The sequence below is a fragment of the Pyrgilauda ruficollis genome, unplaced genomic scaffold (genome assembly GCF_017590135.1).
Source record: "Pyrgilauda ruficollis isolate IOZ18807 unplaced genomic scaffold, ASM1759013v1 scaffold13, whole genome shotgun sequence".
Lineage (NCBI taxonomy): Eukaryota > Metazoa > Chordata > Aves > Passeriformes > Passeridae > Pyrgilauda > Pyrgilauda ruficollis.
The window spans coordinates 9339103-9358594 of NW_024511432.1; the positions used below are offsets into that span (position 1 = coordinate 9339103).

The 19492-nt window shown below is 38.4% G+C and overlaps 1 protein-coding gene across 8 annotated transcripts in view; it reads right to left on the reverse strand.

Moving 5' to 3' along the window:
• Positions 1-2605: 2605 nt before the first annotated feature.
• The window catches only part of CHD9 (chromodomain helicase DNA binding protein 9), an 87435-nt gene continuing 70548 nt past the window's right edge, over positions 2606-19492 (reverse strand). For 6 of the 8 annotated variants that reach the window (XM_041458610.1, XM_041458607.1, XM_041458609.1 and 3 more), the window contains 13 exons: positions 18786-18843; positions 18384-18426; positions 18006-18225; positions 17683-17885; positions 16544-17452; positions 14244-14407; positions 13046-13318; positions 12123-12291; positions 11058-11197; positions 10364-10585; positions 9453-9581; positions 7360-7464; positions 2606-6064 (listed from right to left, as the gene is read on the reverse strand). In XM_041458610.1, coding sequence (XP_041314544.1) covers positions 5201-6064; positions 7360-7464; positions 9453-9581; positions 10364-10585; positions 11058-11197; positions 12123-12291; positions 13046-13318; positions 14244-14407; positions 16544-17452; positions 17683-17885; positions 18006-18225; positions 18384-18426; positions 18786-18843 — 3499 coding nt within the window. In that variant the 3' untranslated portion in view covers positions 2606-5200. The remainder of the gene's footprint in view (positions 6065-7359; positions 7465-9452; positions 9582-10363; positions 10586-11057; positions 11198-12122; positions 12292-13045; positions 13319-14243; positions 14408-16543; positions 17453-17682; positions 17886-18005; positions 18226-18383; positions 18427-18785; positions 18844-19492) is intronic. The other 2 variants (XM_041458611.1, XM_041458612.1) reach the window with 2 other exon arrangements.

Below are 19492 nucleotides of genomic sequence, written 5' to 3' on the forward strand. Positions count from 1 at the left end.
CAGAGGAGCTGTGAACTTTGCAGTGGGCCAAGTTCCTGCTCTGAATTATGCAGAGCATTGATGGGATGCTCTCTGCCATCCAGAAGTCTATATAAATGATGTAGGGCTTTTCTGTTTAGCTACGTTTACAGTATCTACTAAAACACAAAGCAGCAATAACTTATTACAGCATTTAATTTCTACTGAGAAATATTCATCTGCTCGTTAAAAACCCCTCATATAAAAAAAAGGGAAGATCAAACCCTCACAATATTGAAAGATAGGGTTGAGGTTAAAGGGAAGGTTATTATGGTGCGATTACACCTGTTACTTCCCTATGGTTTCATGCATCGGGACTTCATGAAGAAATGGTTTAACTTGACTGCTCTTGTGTAGAAAACTTTTGAAAAGTTTTCATTTAATGGTGTACTGAAAATTAGACAAGAACCATTTTAGTGAAATCTTTTTTATCTCTGAGGCCTTAGCTTCACTTATTTGCCCACCTCTCCCCTCTTCCCCTCCTGCTCATCCATTAAAAAGATACAAGAATAATAAAGAGTTACCCTCATATAGCATGTTAAGTATTTGAATAATTTTGACTACTGCTAGATGCTAGATCTACCAGTATGACAAGTAACAGCCATGAATGCCATCTCAGCCCAAGTCCCTCACAGCTGCTTGGCAAGCCCCCAGTAACATCCAATTTTTACTGTCCTGTAGTCTCAGAAATCTTCCCCATGAGCATGCTCTTGCCCCCTGCTTTGAGCTGCTGCACACAGGTCAAACACCGTCAAGCACAGGAGCTGACAAATCAAATGCTTTTATTGTCTGAGAGCAGGGAAGTGTGAGGACTGTTACCAGTTTTGATGAGCACTAGGGAAAGTGCTCATCTCTCTAGATGATGACACTGTATCTGTCATCAGGATCCCAAGAATTTCCCAAACCAGCCTCCCTTTGATTCATGAGACCTTACCTGGAGCACTAATGAGAATTGTGCACTGTCAGGTCTTGTTCACACTGGAAGCACACAGGAGGCAGAGCAAACGAGTCCTCATTTTCCAGTTTAACTTCATGAAGGATCTTGGACATTACATTCTCCTTCCTTCCTTGCATGAAAGAACCTGAAAGGAGGCAGCATTCGATAAAAAAAAAAAAAAAATCATAAAAAGAACTTGGAAAGCTGTTATCTTTATTTTCTTTTCCTCTAAATGTAACAAAGAAATTATACTGCCTGTTTGTGTAACATTAGGGACATTTAGATAAGCCAGGACAGTTATTTTGTAAACTCCTGTGGCTACATCAGTACAATTAGTCTGCTCTACAAACAACACCACCAGCCCAAGGTCCCAACAATGCACAGATGTAAAATTTTAGATGTTGGTCAGCTACAGCAGTGTAAATCCCACATTGCACAGAAACAGCCTGCTCATGTGGAAGGTAATTGCAGGTGTAAAAGAACTAGATCAGAAACTGCCTATAAAACTAGCTGTTAGTAACTTGCACATCACAAATAAGTTAATGCAACACTACTGTGCAGATCCTTTCATATTAACCCTGAACACCAGGCACATTTCATCTTGTTACAGCTTGCATTAGACCCTCATCAAAACTTCATTTTAATGGGTGATCAGCACAGTCACACTGAGCAACCCATGAAAAATGTATTACTAAACAACATGGCACAAATAATTTTTTCAGACACAAAATAAAACAAATAGGATAGGATTTTCCCTGGACACCTTGTTAAGAGTCTTATCTAATCATCATACCCCATATACTGTTTGGAAAAATTTCAAAGGAGTGCCAGAAATTAACCACCAATATAGTGCCAAGATCACCTGTCCTTGGGAATATTTTCACTGAAAAATAGATCCTTATGTTTTAATTTATAGACCAAGAAGACTGGATTCTAAAACTAATTTTAAAAAATACTATTAGAGACTTTGCAGGACTTCCATGGAAAAATGAGAAGTCGAGAACAGAGTTCAAGTATATGTGAACTTCTATCACCTGTGTACACATCTGCAGAAGCTCAAAAAGGATGACCAGGACATGAAGACAAAATTCAGACTGAAATAAATAAGAATACCATTGTATCATTCAAATGCAATGCCAGGTGGCACAGGACAAGCAGAAGACAACTTGGGTTCAGGAGCAATGTCTGTGACCTGTGTGAAATACATGCAATAGTTAAGTGCTGTGTACACAATTAAAAACATTAATAAGGATGTGGAAAGTAATGCAAGGTTTTTTTTTAAAAAAAAAAAAAAGACTGAAAATGTACTTACTTCACTGCCAACATGCTTATTTAAAAATAAAGGCACCTTTTGGCCCAGAACCTAGAACATAAATTCTTTTCTAACCATAAGTACTGAAGGGTGGGACTAACAGCTGGTTTGATTGTAAGATAAGAGAATTAGAGACAATTGATTCCCAGTAAAATTATACAAGAGTAAACCATGGTCTTGGGCAGTAGGTGTGTCATGTCCTTGGCTTGTTTGCAGGGTTTTTTAAGGTCTTAAGAATAATTTCAGTTTTAAAACTTAGCACTGAAACTTGAGCTTTGCTGCTGGAAGATCCATGTTTAATCCTTACACAGCATTACTTTCACATACTGAGGCCGACATCACGGGTAGTCAAAGAATATGTTTAATAAAAAATAATTAAACTTCCATTTGCTCTATAGAACATCATAGAAAGTAATTCAATAAATTACAAATGACTTTTTAAGACGCTTGTTCAACTACAGAAAGCAAATTCAGACTACACAGAACACAACTGGCAAATATTGCAAATGTCCAAAAAAAACCTGGACTAAGACTTGGATCATGAAGCCTGAAACAAGGGATAGAAATACAAGGCAATAACAGCTAAGGTTTTTTAGTAACTACCAACACACACTTTATCATCACCTTGGATATCCTTTTAATTTTAACTTCAGTATTAGTGTAATTCTACTGAGGTTTCCTTATAACCCTTAACTTTATACAACCGTATTTGCATATAGTTTAGCTGATAGTGGGACACTTTTTTCCCCCTCTGGATCAAACTGATGAAAAATAACCCAAATATAATTATGTTCAAGTCTACATCAGCCTTCATTACTTGAAACTGTAATTGCCTTATTACATAGAAAGAATCACTAGAACAGTAACCAAACTTACTTGACCATAATAGGAAAATACTTTATTTCATAAATCTGATATAAATTAGGTTTTAGCCACAAGATTTAGGACTTGTTTTGTGGGGGAAGGGTGGGAAGTGATGGTATTGTTGACATACTCCATCAGCAAACGAAGTTAATAACTGCTTGTAAAACTTTGGCTATTTCATAGATGCATCCTAGTTAAATAAAAGTGCTATATTACACAAAGGGCAAAATATTAAATATGAAATACTTTTTCTTTTAATGATGAAGAATTGGCTACCCCCTTCTCTTGGCAGTTTTTGATTTTCACTATTGCTAAGACACTGCATGAAGGGCCAAAAATCAGAATACTATCTGGGAAAATACGTAACCAGCACAATCCAAATGGTACTTGTATAATTGTGTAATTACATCTAATACTGCTTCTAATCATGGGGCTAGTTATTTTGCACATAGAAACTTATATTTCATTGGTAAAGTTCTTGATAAAAAACAACACAGTTGTTTTACTGTACAAGCAAGCAACAGAACTATATCAAAATATACAGTTTTTGTTTTTTATTTTTAAATTTATCCCTTTGTAAAGCTTTTTCCATGACTTTCACTAGTACCTGTATCTATTTTCTCTTAACACTTGCCTATTCTTGGACCGCAAAGGATGTAACCAAGGTCACCTGAAGTCTCAGTCAGTTCAGAAGTTCTGTAAATGTGAATCTGGGCCTCGACCGTGTCAGAGTAATAGCAGCTTAAGAAGAAGGAGGAATCATATCACACATCAAATCTTAGACAGATTTTATATAGTAAAGGGTTCTAAGGATTTGGACTTGAAACAGATGCATTATGCCCTGTTACTGTGGTTTCTAGGAATAATTTGTCTTCCTTACTATTCAAAGTGCTTTTTTCTTCAGTGGGTAACTCAGCATAATATATGAAGTGATATCCCAATAATGATTTTGGATAATATTTAGTCAGATTTCAATCTGCAGAGAAGTTTAAACTCAAAAGGAGCTCAAAACTATCTGTACTTTATTTACCATTATTAACTGGGAACTCCAGGAGGTTTTATGACATAAAACACAAATAGAAATCTACACAAACAAAGCAAACAAACATTTTTACATGAATTATGCAGTGTTGAAAGGTCTTTTCAGTGGCACTTTATGACAGTTTGCCTCTTCTGAGTCTTGGGGAAACTACTCCTCATTTTGGGACTTTTAATTCTGCAGAGGGAGCCCAAAACTTTGCAAGGTGTAAACTAAATAGACCTACATGGTGCCAAGTAGCATGAGGTAAGACAGTTTTTGCTTTACATTCCCCTTACTGCTGTCAAAGAGAACAGCTGCAATAAGGGGGAAAGAAAACCCCAACAGTCTTACCTCAAGTAACTCAGATTTTAACATGCTATACAGGATGTCTTTAAAAAACAAAACAAAACCTGAAAACAAGTAATAGAAACCAATGTAAACTTCCTAAACTAACTCAGCTGAGGTAACAGGTAGCCAGTTTAATTGGCTAATTGGGAAAAAATTTATCTTCTTTTAAACACACTTGTACCTGAATTGGAAACAGCAGTGCATCACAACACTAGAGCATTTTCATGTAATTAAAGCAATGGATGGTGATGTAGATTCTACAGCTTTCATGACATTCATTAGCTGCCCAAATTATTGCTGAGTTTTGATCTGTAAATTATAAGTGTCAAGGAGGCTGTAAAACTATATTCAAATTAAATCAATAATATGCATAAAGTATTCTGTGTTCACTGCAAATATATTAAATATACAGCTCTTACTTGAGCATTATTTTCATAAAATTAACCCCCCAACAAAATTATAATGCCTTTTGTTGTAATTTTACACCATTGTGTATTTGATAGTACATACAAGTTCAGAAACTTATGAACTTCAAGAAATATTACATGCAAAACGTCTCTGAAAGCAGTTTGCACTTCTAAACAAATACTGAAATGTTCGGTCAGTAAATCATTGATGCACTCAACACTGGGTTATTTACAATGAAATAATTAAAGAATAAATTCAAAATCAGTTTATAATTTAAGTGCAGAGTCTGGGGTCAGTCTTCATCGCTCGAATCCGAATCCTCAGATGAAGACGATGTACTGTCAGATCCAGATGAAGCATCTGCTTTCTCTGAACCCTCATCTGTGCTGTTTTCATTGTGAGAGCTTGGCTCTGTTCCCCCTTTGTCTTCCTGATCTCTAACCCTAGAATTTTCCTCCTTTTCTTCTGTGGGCTTGGCTGAGCCTGTGTCATTGCTTTCACTGTTCTGTACATCAAAAATATTAGACTGAGACAAAGCTGGGATATGAAGATTAAGGCCTGGAGTGAGAAGCATCCCTGGGTAAAGTATGTTGGACAAAAGTAAAGGGTTAAGAGAGAGAGGATTGGCAGCTGCAGCGGCAGAGGATGTCGAAGGAGAACTCGAAACAGAGTTTTCACCACCAGTATCCGTGTTTTGGTCTTCTGTCCTTTCCTTCTTTGCATCTGTCTCCTTTGAATCGTTTCCCTTTTTCTCCTCCGAAACGGATTCTGTGGACTTTGTCAGGAGTCCTCCCATGCCCAGCAGGTTTGGCAACCCGGCCATCCCTGACAGCAGCATGGGGAACATGGCAGCCACGTTCTTGGCCTCTCCCGCGGCAGCGAGGCCAGCCGGCATTCCCATCAGTCCGGCCGTCACCTGCAGCGACTGCAGGCTCTGCAGGTTCTGCTGTAAGGCCTGGAGGCTGGGCAGGTCCACTCCCGGCAGCAGCCCGTTGGCCAGCAGGGGGTTCACGGACACGCTGGCGGCCGAGGCGGCGGCCGCAGCCGCCGTGGCCTTGGCGATCTCGCTCTTGGGGCGCCTGCCCCTGCGGCTCACCTCCTCCCGCACCACCGGGCCCGTCAGGATGCGGTCAAACATTCCTTCGGGGAGGAAGCCCTGAGAGAGACACAGCGGCACTTTAGTGCATTCTGGCAGCTCGAAGATGGCAAAGGAAAAGCAAACAGAGAACTCAGGTGTACAGAGCAGTGTCAAAGGCCTGACCTCCAGACAAGCCCCTGGCATTTGTGCTGACTTTGTGCTACCACACCCCCAATGTCTAAGGCCCATCTCCACTACACATGGCTCTTCTCACACCCTCTGCTAACTCACCCTGCATGATTTCCCGGCACATCAAGCCAAACATAGTTAATTATAGGAGCAAGCTCAATCTAAGATCTAAACCAGCATTGCTTTGAAATATTATCACACAGCAATCATTTGACAGTTTAACTAGTTTTCAATTTAAAGTTAAATCTGTGTGATTGAACACAGACCAACAATCTCTGAGCCATTTTTATTTTTGCTAGTGTCTCTTTAATGTCCTCATATTTCATCTCATCCATAAACTGAAGAAAAAACAATAAAGACTCAAACTGAATTTAAATTAAATTCACAGTACTTCTATTTAGGATTTGTATAGTATTGCTTCACCACTTTAAGACCTCCTACCTAACAACAAAGAATTGCAATGAATACCAATATCCCCTTCAAATTTCCTTTTTAAAATGGCAACCGTAAGATCAAATATTACTCAACACCATAGTACAACTGCCTTTTTTCCCCAGCAAGTAACTCTGATTTACATTAGCTTAATACAACAAGAGGAATTCAGCACTCAAGTTGTGTTCTTCTCTACTGTAGATAACTACTTTCTCCAAGTAATTATGCTAGTATTTATACTTCTATTCAGAGGTATACACTATACAATACAACTTCTTCAAGTTCAAAATTTGTCCTTATCTTCAAGGCAAGACTAACTGATAGGATCCTCACTGTCCTGATTTCTCAAAGGTGCACGCTAAAAGTAAAATAAATATTTGAAATTAAGCATTTTTTTCTTCCTAACTGGAATTTCAGAGAAACTATTCTTATTGTTACATGATTTCTTGGCTAATATCTTTCCTAAAAGCCACTGGGCTATATTTAAGACATGAAAAGTCACAGTATTACAGCATCTTCAACAAAATTTCTAATTTGGGGCTGCCAGTCACTGTTCCACCCCCTTTCTCTTATTCCAGCTGTGCCAGCAAAGCATTTACTGAACTAAGCTTGCAGAAAGCTGACACTGACTCATGTTTGCTGTTAATGTAATACCAAAAATGAAAATCACACCTCTTGGCATGCATTTTTTTTCTGTTTGCCTTGTTTCCTTTCAGATACATTTCATGTCATCTTATTCTGCAAATACTCACAGACTGTTTTACCACCTCTCCCCACTCAGGAGCCACTCCATATTCTGGATTTTCTTTCAAGAACCTGCACAAATCCTTCAGAGGGGGAGCAAATGCACCTCCAACCTGAGAAGCAGAAGATAGAAGTCAGTAAATATGTGACAACTGATAAGAAAAAAGGCAACATTAATACCTGACATAGTTTCATTTTTTTTCCTGTTAAATAGTACAGATAAAGCCTCACTTCAAATTATCATGAAGCATGATGCAGCTTTTGGCTGACTCCTGGTGATAGATGTGCATGTGATTTGTTCTAAATCTACTAAACTCAAGCCCATCTATTGAACTCAATACAAGACTACAATATTTGACATTCCCCCTGATGTTTAATATTTATTTAGACATGCAATGAATGGAAGAGCAATAACACGAACAGAGAACAGTGTCCAAGTATTACCAAGAAGGTTGTAAGTACAACCCTGTTAAACTTTTCCTTTATTCAGTATATAAATTCTATTCTCTCATCTCAGTCAATTTCTAAAATTATTTATTTTAAGAGGCTCTGCCATCATGAAGTAAGTTCTTGAGGTTTGAGGTTTCTTTCATGCAAAAAAGGCCAAATTAAGGTTACTAAACAGCTTATCCTAATAAGAGCATATAAGCAGGAAAGTAAGCTTTTAAATTAATCACAACTATTATTCAGATCCAGAAAGAAAAAAAAATGAAATTTTCCAGTTTCTGCTTAACTTTCTCTATAAACTGCAATTTAAACTCCTATTTTCTAGGTTACTTTTGATGCCTCACTCCCTGCTACTCAAAAGTATTACAGAACTAAAAAGGTAAATGAAAAAAACCCAGTTTGGTGATACACAGAAATGGGAGACAACTTATACATGGAAAAACTGATATTAATTAAGTATCCATGTATCAACTATGGAGTGGAAATTTGAGAGGAAAAAAAACCATCATGAAAACACAGGTTTTCACAGTAAACAGAGATCCTATCTCTCACTCCTTGATCTTCAACTTTGACAAGATCCCTCAGGGCACAGCTCTTGAGGAGCAGCCACAGATCTCAGTTTCAAGAGACTCACAACCATTCCGGTTCCCTTTCAGAGCTGCTGTCTCAAAGCACGGAAGAGATTAAAGACTCAAATTCTGCCTTGCTCTCCTGTACAGATGGACAAGGCTCCTGACCTTAATATAGCAGCATACAAAAAAACTCCATCCTGCTTCCCTTGTAGCTGCTCTAACAAAAAGAGAAGCTGGCCGTGCCATAAGGGAAAGGGAAAACGCTCCATACATGGACACAACAGCTCAAAGATTCCCCCTGGATTGCTGCTCTGATGCTACACTGACATTCAAAGACATCATCAAACGCATCTGGCCAGATCTGTTCAACAGACACCAGTAATGTTCTGCATGCTTTTCTTGAATATTGCCTTTAGCCGTCCCCAGAGCCTGTTCAAATGCATTGTGCTGCTACCAAACTTTGACCACCTGCACAAAAATTCAATTCAATGCCTGCTCTCACATCTTCCACTGCTGTCTTTTCACACAAGAATTCCCCTTCTCCTTTTGTTCTCCTGTTCCCCTACCACTTCACCTAGAAATGTGACTGACAGCCAATACCTACTGGTGGATCCATAAAGGGCAAATGCCAGACATTACTGAAAAAAGCAAAATCATCCAGAGGATTGTCTCAATTCCAAAGTACAAGTTTCTATACCAGACAGACTACCAAAACAATTTTAATTGTGTCAAAAATAGTAATGGGAAGATCACAGAAAAAAATCTCAAACTTCTGACAACGTTGCCACTTTGATCACATATTTTCAATGTGTATTTTAGCAGCCCTGCCTCTGAGTCAATGGCACAAACACTGCACCATAGCGAGTGTTCAGTTCTATAAACCATGGGCTAAGTTTCTACTTGTATCTTACATATTTTCATACCAGCAAAAAAATTACTAGAAGATTGTAATTTACTTTTTTGTTCTGTGCCAAAACTTTAAAACAAAAACCTTTCATTTGCATACTGGGAAAATTTTAGCAAGTATAGCATATCAAGTTCTTCATCTGGAGTAACTTTTCATTTGGGGAGTATGAGAATACCTTTCTTGCATTTCTTCTATTTATGAGCTGAACACGTTCTTCACCAGTCAAACTGTTAACATCCAGTTTATTGGGGTTTCGACAACGGTGTCTTTTTTGTTTGGGTCTCCCATCGTGCAGCTGCATCCTCTGTTACAAAGGAATTAAAAAGCCAATTATTCTTCTGATACAACTTCAAAAACAGTAAGAGCTCTGTGTATTCTCTTGAGTCAGGCATTTATTTGAAGCCAACTTCAACTTCAGAAATAATTTTAATACCAGTACCTACTCACTAATCACAATCATTTAATAAGCAGCCCAGCAAACAGCACTAGATCATCTCTCTGATGCCTCTGCCCATTGCTTTACTAATTTTTCAGTTTTTAACAGTGCTTTAACTGTCTGGAAGATTGTTGCTGCTTTGTATTATCTTCCTGGAGAAGGAAAGTTGTTATTCCAAATATCACACATATGATTTTCTTATATTCTGCTAAACATTACAAAATGTCAAATTCAGAAGTAACAGTATGAGAAGATCATACCCACACAAACACCACTACCATAGCACTGTACTGTAGGTATGAGATGCATTCCACAGTAAGTTCTTTAATCCTTTTCAACATCACTAAATATACTGTTACACATCTTCAGCTCCTATCATAGGTATCACAGTAATGAGTTTTCTTATTCTAGATAATTTTTTAAATAGTAAGTGAAACAATACAAAGATCAAATGTCTTGATTTGGTATTGCTTTTCTTGACAATTTCATTTGTGAGACCTCACACTGTAAAAAGAAACAGACGTTTTCCTTTTTGTATGTGGAACAGAAGAACAAGAAAATAATTCCCTGTAACACAGAACACAAACCAAAATATATAATATGTGAAATACTGCACTATTTAGCTAGGGAGAGGTGAAAGAAATACTCACAGGAATACAAGCTCCTGAATCTTCAACATATCCAGGATGTTCTTTAAGCCATCTTTCTAAATCTTTTCTTTTAGGGGCATCATCACCTGCAAGCCTTGTTCCATCCTTTAGGTTAATAACAGGAACTGGGCTCTCTGCATCGAGCATGCCTTGGGACTGTGTGTAACTGAGTGCTGGGTTTATTCCTGCAGCAACCTGGCAGGAGTTAATACCTGGATTAACCTGAAGAAATTAAAAACATCCGATTTACTGCACTGAAAACAAACCATCACAATTATTTCATGTAAGAGTCAATGAAGGCCACAGTTTTGCAGATCACACTCAAGGACTTGGGCACTGCTCATGCCACAGAAATCCAAGTCACTGTCCAATGAGGTCCCATAAGAGATGTTACAGGTATGTCCAAGTGTTGCTATGTCAAGCCACAAATTTTTAGTAATACATTCTTAAAGTTCATCAGAATTAAAGTTACATTTTAAAAACAGTTATTGCTATTGTATATATCTAATATTTAATGACACTCCACCAGTTTTCATCTGTGTAATCATAAACTATCAGCAAAAAATATCCCAAACCTGAAAGTTTTGACTACAAGCTTTTGTGGAGCAGGGACAGCTGGTTATGCTCAGTTAAGGCACTAATAATAATAATAATTTTGATCTTATTTTTTGGATACAGAATGAAGTTTACTTACATGGTTAGGCTGTTTATTTCTATTCATAAAGAGGACATCAACCCCCTCCACATTCTTCCTTCTTCCTCGTCTCTTTTTGACTACAGGCTGACTGTCAAGGATGACTCCATTGGCACTGGCTGTTAAGTGACTGGAAGTACCTAATAAATGATGCAATCAGATTTGAGTCAGAGGCTTGTTTTATAAAGAGAAACATGTCTGAATACAAAAAGGAAATAAAATTATTTGAATTATTGCAAGTAATATTAAGCATGTAATTTCTACATGTAACAGCAAAGATAAATTACCCTTTGTTTTATGCTTAAAGGATCATGAATATCAGGTTCTGAAAGCCACTTGACTATGAAAATTTCATTACTGCCCCTGCACCCCCTCCAAATTATCTGGGATAAATTTCAGGGATGATGACCATTGAAAACTGTTGATATACACACAGAGAGGCAGACATCCCTAAATAAATGTTCAGCAAGACTTTAATGGTTTGTTGCAAAATTTAGGCAGAAGCTGGTCTAAGTTAAGCACCCATTTCGAACATTTTAGTCCAATTGTTAACTCCTTACTTCAGGTTCGTTTTTATTTGTCACAGTATACCTACTGTTATCTTGTTATGAAACAAGCTCTAAGTTTTTAGCTATAAATCAAAAATTGATTCTAATTGTCCTCCACGGCCTCTTTATAGGAGACATAAGGAAGATTATGAAGAGTCCAAATTGGCAGAGGCATAAATCTGGAACTCTTCATCTTTATTTACAAAGTAGCCACATTAAGTTCTGAGTTAAACTGATTACTGTCAGTGTACAGTGATGCACTTTATAATTATTAAAATCTTCTTTGGAGGGGGTTTACAGTGTATAATGGCATCATTCTACTAAATTAACATTACAGTAATTGACATTGTGATAAAGTATCAGGGAGAATGTCTCTACGCTGGAGAGAATTTCTCCAGACTGCAGTTTAGAACAACACTGCAAACATCTCTCTCCATTACCAATTCATGGACATCAACAGAAGAACCCAGAAGATTTAATACTAGATTGCCCTTCTTCTTTCTGACATTTTTTGTACCTGATTTGGGAAGTGATTTTGGGAAGTTGACAAGGCTGGTTTCTGAAGCATTCTGGAGTTCGCGTAGCCGAGCCAGATATTGCTGCTGACCCAATGCACCCTCCTCGCTTTCAAACGGCCTTTTCTGAGACATTCCCTGCTTCTGAAAAGTCAATTTCAAACCACCTTCCTGTTAAATAAATGCCAGGATTAGAAGAGCTTCTGCTGAAGCAGAAAGAACTACTTCACAATCAGGATTTTCACACACATTTACTCCAGCAGATTTGAGAAAGAATGAAAACAGTGTTAGACCTTGTACAATCTTGTTCTTCCATGTAAAACCAGAATATGAACAGAAATTTCATCTGAACTGAAAAATCCAGACACTGGTAAGGTGTTTACCTCCTGAATCCAGTCCTAGACCCAACTACAAGAGCAAATAGTCACATATTTTTATGTGCACCAAACAGATCTCGAACTACAGAAAAATAAAATGTTTGAAGCTTCTAGCCTGCATTTAAACCAGGAAATTTTCCTGTAATCCTCTAAAAGACCATGAAATAACAAAATGCTTGTTGAAATGTTAAAAAAAAAGCTGAACAGCAGAAATACCTTTTTATACTAACCAGATTTGTTAGAAACAGCATAAAACAAGCTGTCTGAGGAAGCATCAGCATGGCAAAAGTTCAATTCAGAAAAAAAAAAAAAAATATTACTTCCAATGGCTTAAGTAAAGGAAAAAAAGGAAAAAGAACACAGAAAAACCCCCCTCCCCAAAAAACCAATCCCAAACCCCAAACACTCAGTGCCCAGAAGCAGCAGACCCAAATACCCACAAACAAGTGTGTGAAGAAGTGAGAGTGAGAGCAGGCAGCCACTTGCAGGTAAAGCATGCCGCACACCGCAATCGCAACCAGGTCCTAGGGCAATAAAAATAAACATACGTCATTGATTTTCACTGTAAACTCCTTTTCTCGTACATGCTTCTTCACCTTTGACAGCTGGGGTGATTGGTCATATTCTTCTTTTACAGCTGCCAGAGGGGGTGTGGGTGCACTGGGCTCACTGTACTCTGCAGCTGCCCCTGAGCTGTCCAGGAGCTTGGTGGTGTAGAACGATGCCACTGTGGTGCTGTCGTAGCTCCTTCGGGCTGAAGGCCATTTACCCTTCAGCACTGTCTGACAAATGCTGTCCAGTCGGTTAATCATAACTCGATCCTAAAATAGGAGACAATCATTCTGTAAGACCGATGCTTACCAGCACTGTTACATTTATGTATTAGCTCTTAATTCTAGAGAAGAGAAATTACAACATTTTTATCACTGGACTTGGACTTGAAGATTTTGAAGCGCCTGGATTTGTACTGAATCGCTGTAAATCTGTGAAAGCACTTCTGTACTTAATTTCACTATGCACCTATAAACAAATATGCAATTTCTCTCATTAGTACAGGGTCTGGCAAAATATAGTGTATTTCAATCTCCCTGATTTTTGAAGGAAAGATATGCTAACTACAAAAGCAGTATTTGTATGTGTGGCTTTGACTCACTGTTAGCAGGATCTGAACCTGTGAGCAGCACCATAACATACAGCAAATAGCATTTATAAAGCTAGACCTACAGACTATTATTCATGTCTCCTTTTAGTATCCAAAACCATGTAATTCCTCATACCCATCTTTTGGACACCAAACACATCACACTTCACTCACCTCCGTAATACACAGCTCTCAAGTCCCAATAAATTCAGCTAAGTACATGAGTACTACAGAAACTACTGGATTTTCTGATAATTTCACAGGTTTTTGTCCTATAAATTTGCTAAAATCACAAGTTCTGTAAGCAAACATTTATTTCTGAGTTCAAGGCTCTCCACTATATTTGATATAAGTCAACTTTTTACGCATTGAATATAATTTTTCACAATACGCCAAAGACCTGTGACATTACGCTCCCCTTCAAAAATTATGAAGAGCAGTACCTAGATTTAAATGCATGTTTCAGAAGTCAACATAACATCTAAAAGGTTCTGAAGCTCAAATCCTACAGCTATTTCCCCTGCTTCTTGGCTCTAAAATACTTAACAGAATATTCACCACCTTCAACTACTACTTTGATTTTCAAGGTTGCATTATGAACTTGCCTTTGGCCAGTAGGATGCAGCCAGCATGTATCCACCTTGTAGGAGATAACCAGAATTTGGTGTCCCATTGTTCATCTGGAAACTGTCTTGTGTCTCATCTTGTGTGGTGCTCAGAGAGGCCACACTCTCTTCATCATAGGCTTTTATATGTGGAGCTCCTTCTGCTAAAAAAAACATCAAAATCATTACGCTGTAAGGGAATTAAACACTCACTGTAAGAGGTCCAGGTGAACAAAACACACACAACAACGTTCAGAGAAAGTCCAAACACAAAGTTAACCTGAAGAATTAATCTCTTAGGTTTTCAGGCTGATCCTTTTCTAGGGATGTAAATTCCACACATATTCCTGTTAGTATTTTGAAGCTTAAGATGTTGAACATGTAGCTATTTGGAAACAGACATGCTTCAAAGTAATCTAACAGACAGTCTTCACTTAACATATTTATTTGGTAAGACAACATTCACTAAAGCATAGAATTAAATTGAAATCAAAGGTGTCTATCACCAGCACATGGCATATCCACTAGGACAGTACTTTAAAAGAACCATTTCCTTTACTGCATGGAATACTGGATGCTCCATGCCTTGAACATGTGTGCCTGCATAATTCAGTTGTTCAATTTTTGATCACTGAGGATTCTTCCATATTATCTTTCCAGTGTGTTCTCTGACTTATATTTCACCATTAGTATTTCATTTTTGTCTCCATTCAGACAACAACAGAAGTTTCACTATGACATGGGCAAACAGTGTGAAACAACAAAAAAAAAAAAAGTGCTGCCTGAAAATATAATTACTACATCAGCACAAGAGGGGCAGCTCTTCAGAAATTAGATTTGTCCTTAACAATAGCTCTGTACTGAGTCATCTGATAGAATCCAGCATTCCCTTCAGAGATGCTTCAAATGCGGAAAGTATGCCAAAGGGTCATTGCCATTGAATAACCAATGAAATAAAACCTGGGCTTCAAATTAAAATACAGAAGAAGTTAAGTGAACTTTCCAGCATTTACCAATCTCTTCAAACCAACAGCAAAACCACCAAAAAAAAAACCCCCAAAACAAAAAGGCCAACTGATTTATGAGATTCTGCAGTCTGAGGAAGGCAGGATTATTTGTCTAAACAGACTGAGCTGGTACAAAACAAGCCTAATATTTGGAAATTGTAGCACACTTATGGTAACCACAATCTCTCTCTGAATATTTATGTTATATAAGCATTCCCTTGCTGTCATTGTTTTACTGTTTGCATACCAACTGTTTCCTCTAAAAATGGCCTTCCCCTGCTAGAGGCAGCAGCATGTTAGTAATTTTTTCTAAGTGGAATTTTACTCGCCCAGTAATCACTTCCCCAGTAAATTAACCCCATTGTTTCCACTTGTCATCTCCATGGACAAGGAGATCCATCTGATTAAGACAATGCTGTTTCCCCTTAGGTATTGGAAAAAACAAGGTTCTTAATCCCACTGCCTGCCTTCATTTTCTTCTCTTCTCTATTACCATTTGCATCACACAGAGAAATCTTTCCATACTCTGTGAGTTTCAGTGGGGGAAGTAGAGGCCATTTCACAGCAGCAAAGTAAGGAGCATATTAAATAATGAATGGTTGGGTTGTTAAAAACTCTAAATCACTTTATCAGAGTTTTGCTTCTAGTTTGAAGCTTTCACTGTGTCTGTGTTACATGGTCTTATGTGCTGCAGCCACCTCAGTCCTGGCTAAGCAGGTTTTTTTAAAATGAATTTTTGGAAAAGTTTTTAAGTGTTTGAAAATTTTCAGTGCAAAAACATTATTTGGGCACTGCAAAGTTCACAACAGAAAGCAGCCAACATTACTCGAGTTTGGACAGAAGGAAGCTTGCAGGTTTTATGAAAGAACATATGAGGAAGCTACATAGACAAGTGAGCAAGAGTGGAAAAAACAAACAGGGAAACCTAAAGGGTCTGTTCAGAAAGAAAAAGAACCCATAGTAGGGAATACACACACACAGAGTATATTTCCAGAAAACACTGTCCATTCCACTCTCCCACACATGAACCACATGCACAGCAACCTTGCTTAGGGATCACAACACATCCTGAGTACTTCACCAAGGCATTGACATGAAGCAAACAAAAAGCAGTATTTCTAAAATTCTTCCAATTCACTTGGAAGAATCAAGCAAATATGTCTATTTACTTTAATGTTATATTTAATAAAGTTTACTTCTGTGGGATTTAATAGCCTTTTAAAGACATTTTTCCATTAAGAATAAACTAGTTCAGTAAAGAATTATACTGCAGAAGTAACACTACACACATACCACGTTTTTGTGCCTCCTCTTCATCACTATCACTCTCTTCAGACGATGATGATGATGACGACGATGATGATGAGGACGACGAGGAGGACGATGAAGATGCTGAAGAACAAGATGAGGATGATGAAGAGCTAGAGCCAGATCGAGAGTGGGAACAAGATGAAGAAGACGAAGAGGATGAAGATGATGACCTGGAAGAACAGGATGATCTATCTGAGTCAGAGTCTGAGTCAGAGCTAGAGTCAGACCCCCTTTTGCTGACTCTCTGTTTTTTGGAAGCTGGGTTTGGAGTTAGAGGCTCTGTCCTTGCTGCCACCATGCGCCTGTCTGTCTCAGCCTTCACGCTAGGTCTGTGGTCTGTAATTTGTATTGGGGTGCCATTTTTGGGACTCAAAGGTTCAGATTTCAGTATTGTCTGTGTCTCCTCTGTAGACATAGACTCCTCTTCAGAAGACTGAGGGTCCTCTTTCAGATTTTCATTTTTAGCTTTTGTGTCCTCAAAGGCATTCACTTTAGCATCTGACAGTCTTGACTGAGGTGTAAGAGGAGAAGCAGATAATGCCATCTGGTACTGGTGCAAGAGTGGAGTAGAAGTCCTTGAGAGAGCCACTTTGTTTTGATTATAGTTCCTCTGGGCAGACATAAATGAGAGTTCAGGATCACGAAGAATATGGTAATCTGTCCTGCTGACTCCGTGTTTAGCAGCTCCAATAAGCAGATCCCTGTCGTGAGTCCCACACTCCCACCAGACAGGCAGGTCTGGGTTTGGCTGGCACAGCTTTAGCCTCTCAAACAGCTGGGGGTGCCTGAGAGCCTGTTCCCGCACTTTCCGCAGGAGCTCGATGCGGTACAATGTCCGGGAAGCACGCTCCTCTGTGATGGGCTGGATAAAAAGGTTTGGGTCCACAAGTTCTGTATCAAAACAAAACAAATGAGAATCTGCCAAAACCAACGTATCAGTACTTTAAGTAGATGACTGATGAGTTAAGATACGTCTCCCCACTATAAGCTTCCAATTTTACTCTCAACAGGTCTCCTTAATTTTTCCTCCCCCATTTTTATCTTCCAACACATGAAAGAAAAACCTTTTCAAGGTAAGCACTGACAACACAAATTTAAAAAGTAAAAGCATACACACCCACCTTCTTTAGAGGGGAGGCGACAGACCCTCCTGCACATTGACATAAATGCATACAGGTACTTCTCCAGGCTCTCATCAGTTTTCTTGTGCAGCCGAGCCATTGCTCGAAACTTGGTCCAGTCAAAGCGTCCCCTTTCAGGGTCAAACACCACTCCAAATGTGGACACAACTCTGTAAAAGTCAGCTTCTTCTCTTCTTGTCCATCTTGACCAGCAAGCAAAAGATGTGAAATTCTGTCAATTTCTTCATTGTTTCACATATTATGTCTTTATCATTTTTTACGTAAGGGTGGACTCAAAAAGTACATTTGCAAGCAGCACATACCTTTGCTGTCTTTCAATCTTGGCAGCCATTTTTGGATTTAGTGCAGCTTCTTCGTATGGCAGCTGCATCATACTGCTTTGTACTGGGAATGCTGGCTGGATCTGCTGGGCCTGCCTGTTTTTACTCGTCCGTTGGTAAGCGGTGATCAGGCGGCGCAGACGCGTTGTTAAGGCAGACTGAGTGGGCCAATAGATTTTGTCCCCTTCCATCATTTGTCCATCTGTATGAAAACCAAGTCATGGGAAAAGTAAAGAAGTTGATTATTGCTGGTTTCTATGGTTCCACACTAGGTAATTACGTTTGAGCTAAGAATGACAAGAATTAAGTAATTCAAAACACAACAGCAACTGGCTGAGATTGGAAGTTTTATGGACTTACCTCCATCCGCTATTACAAGATCACCTGGGGATGAAACATCATCCTGTAAAAAAACAGAAGTGAGGCACAATTTAAAATATAGCTCTCTCCAGAGATTTAGGTTAAACATACATCTTACAACAATTTCTGAACATGACAAAGAACAAAAGTAACAAATTGTTTGGATAAATGGCTAACAGGGCACACAAAGAACCATGTAACAATTCCCTACCATTCCCACCCACCCAGACATCTTCAAAAACTCATGGAGTAAGCTTTATCAGTTTAGAGAAATACAGAAAAAAAAAAGTAATAATTTGCTCAGCAAAAGGTGGAAGTATTACATTACATTACATTTCAATGTGTGTTGAAGTGTCTAAGTAACGAGTGTTAAAAAGAGCTATTAATTGGTGCCTACTATACCTCTATGTCATCTTTAAACAGTGCTGGTGCTGGTTTATACTCTGGATCTTCTACATCCCTGTTAAAATTTCAACACAAAAGAAACCATTTCAGTAATATTTTATACTACTAACTGAAAAGTTCTTACACTCTTTTCAATTAAGCAAAACGGATTTAAATTTAGTAAGATACTATATTTTAATTTTCTGTTTGAAATGAAGAAAGTATTTCATGGCAGCTTTGACTTGAATCCTGCTCCCCCCAAGTCACTGTATCATCCAAAAGTATTCTTTGTGACCACCACTAAAAACCTCAGTGATGAGGCAATGAACAAAAGCAGTTCTCTCTTTCAGCAGTTACCAGTAATTCTCACATTGATCTACTGGGGTCACTGGTCAGCTGCGCAAGACTAAGACATCAAAAGCTGACCTGAAATCAAGTTGCACAGGTCTGTAGCACTCCACCTCTGAATGCTTTTGCACTTCAGTGTCTAAGCAGCATTTTTAACATATCAACACAAGGTAAAATGCTTGTTAATAACAAGCTGCTGCATTTTTCTCCTAACTGTGAAATCCCAAACTTCAGTAGTTGTTATACCAGTCCTCTTTTCCACCCTATGGGAGTAAAATCAAAGTAGTATCCCATACAACAATGACACCAAACTCATGTAAAACCAGTTAGGAGGAGAATAAGGTACAGCATGTAAACTCAAATTAATTTGCTTTAAG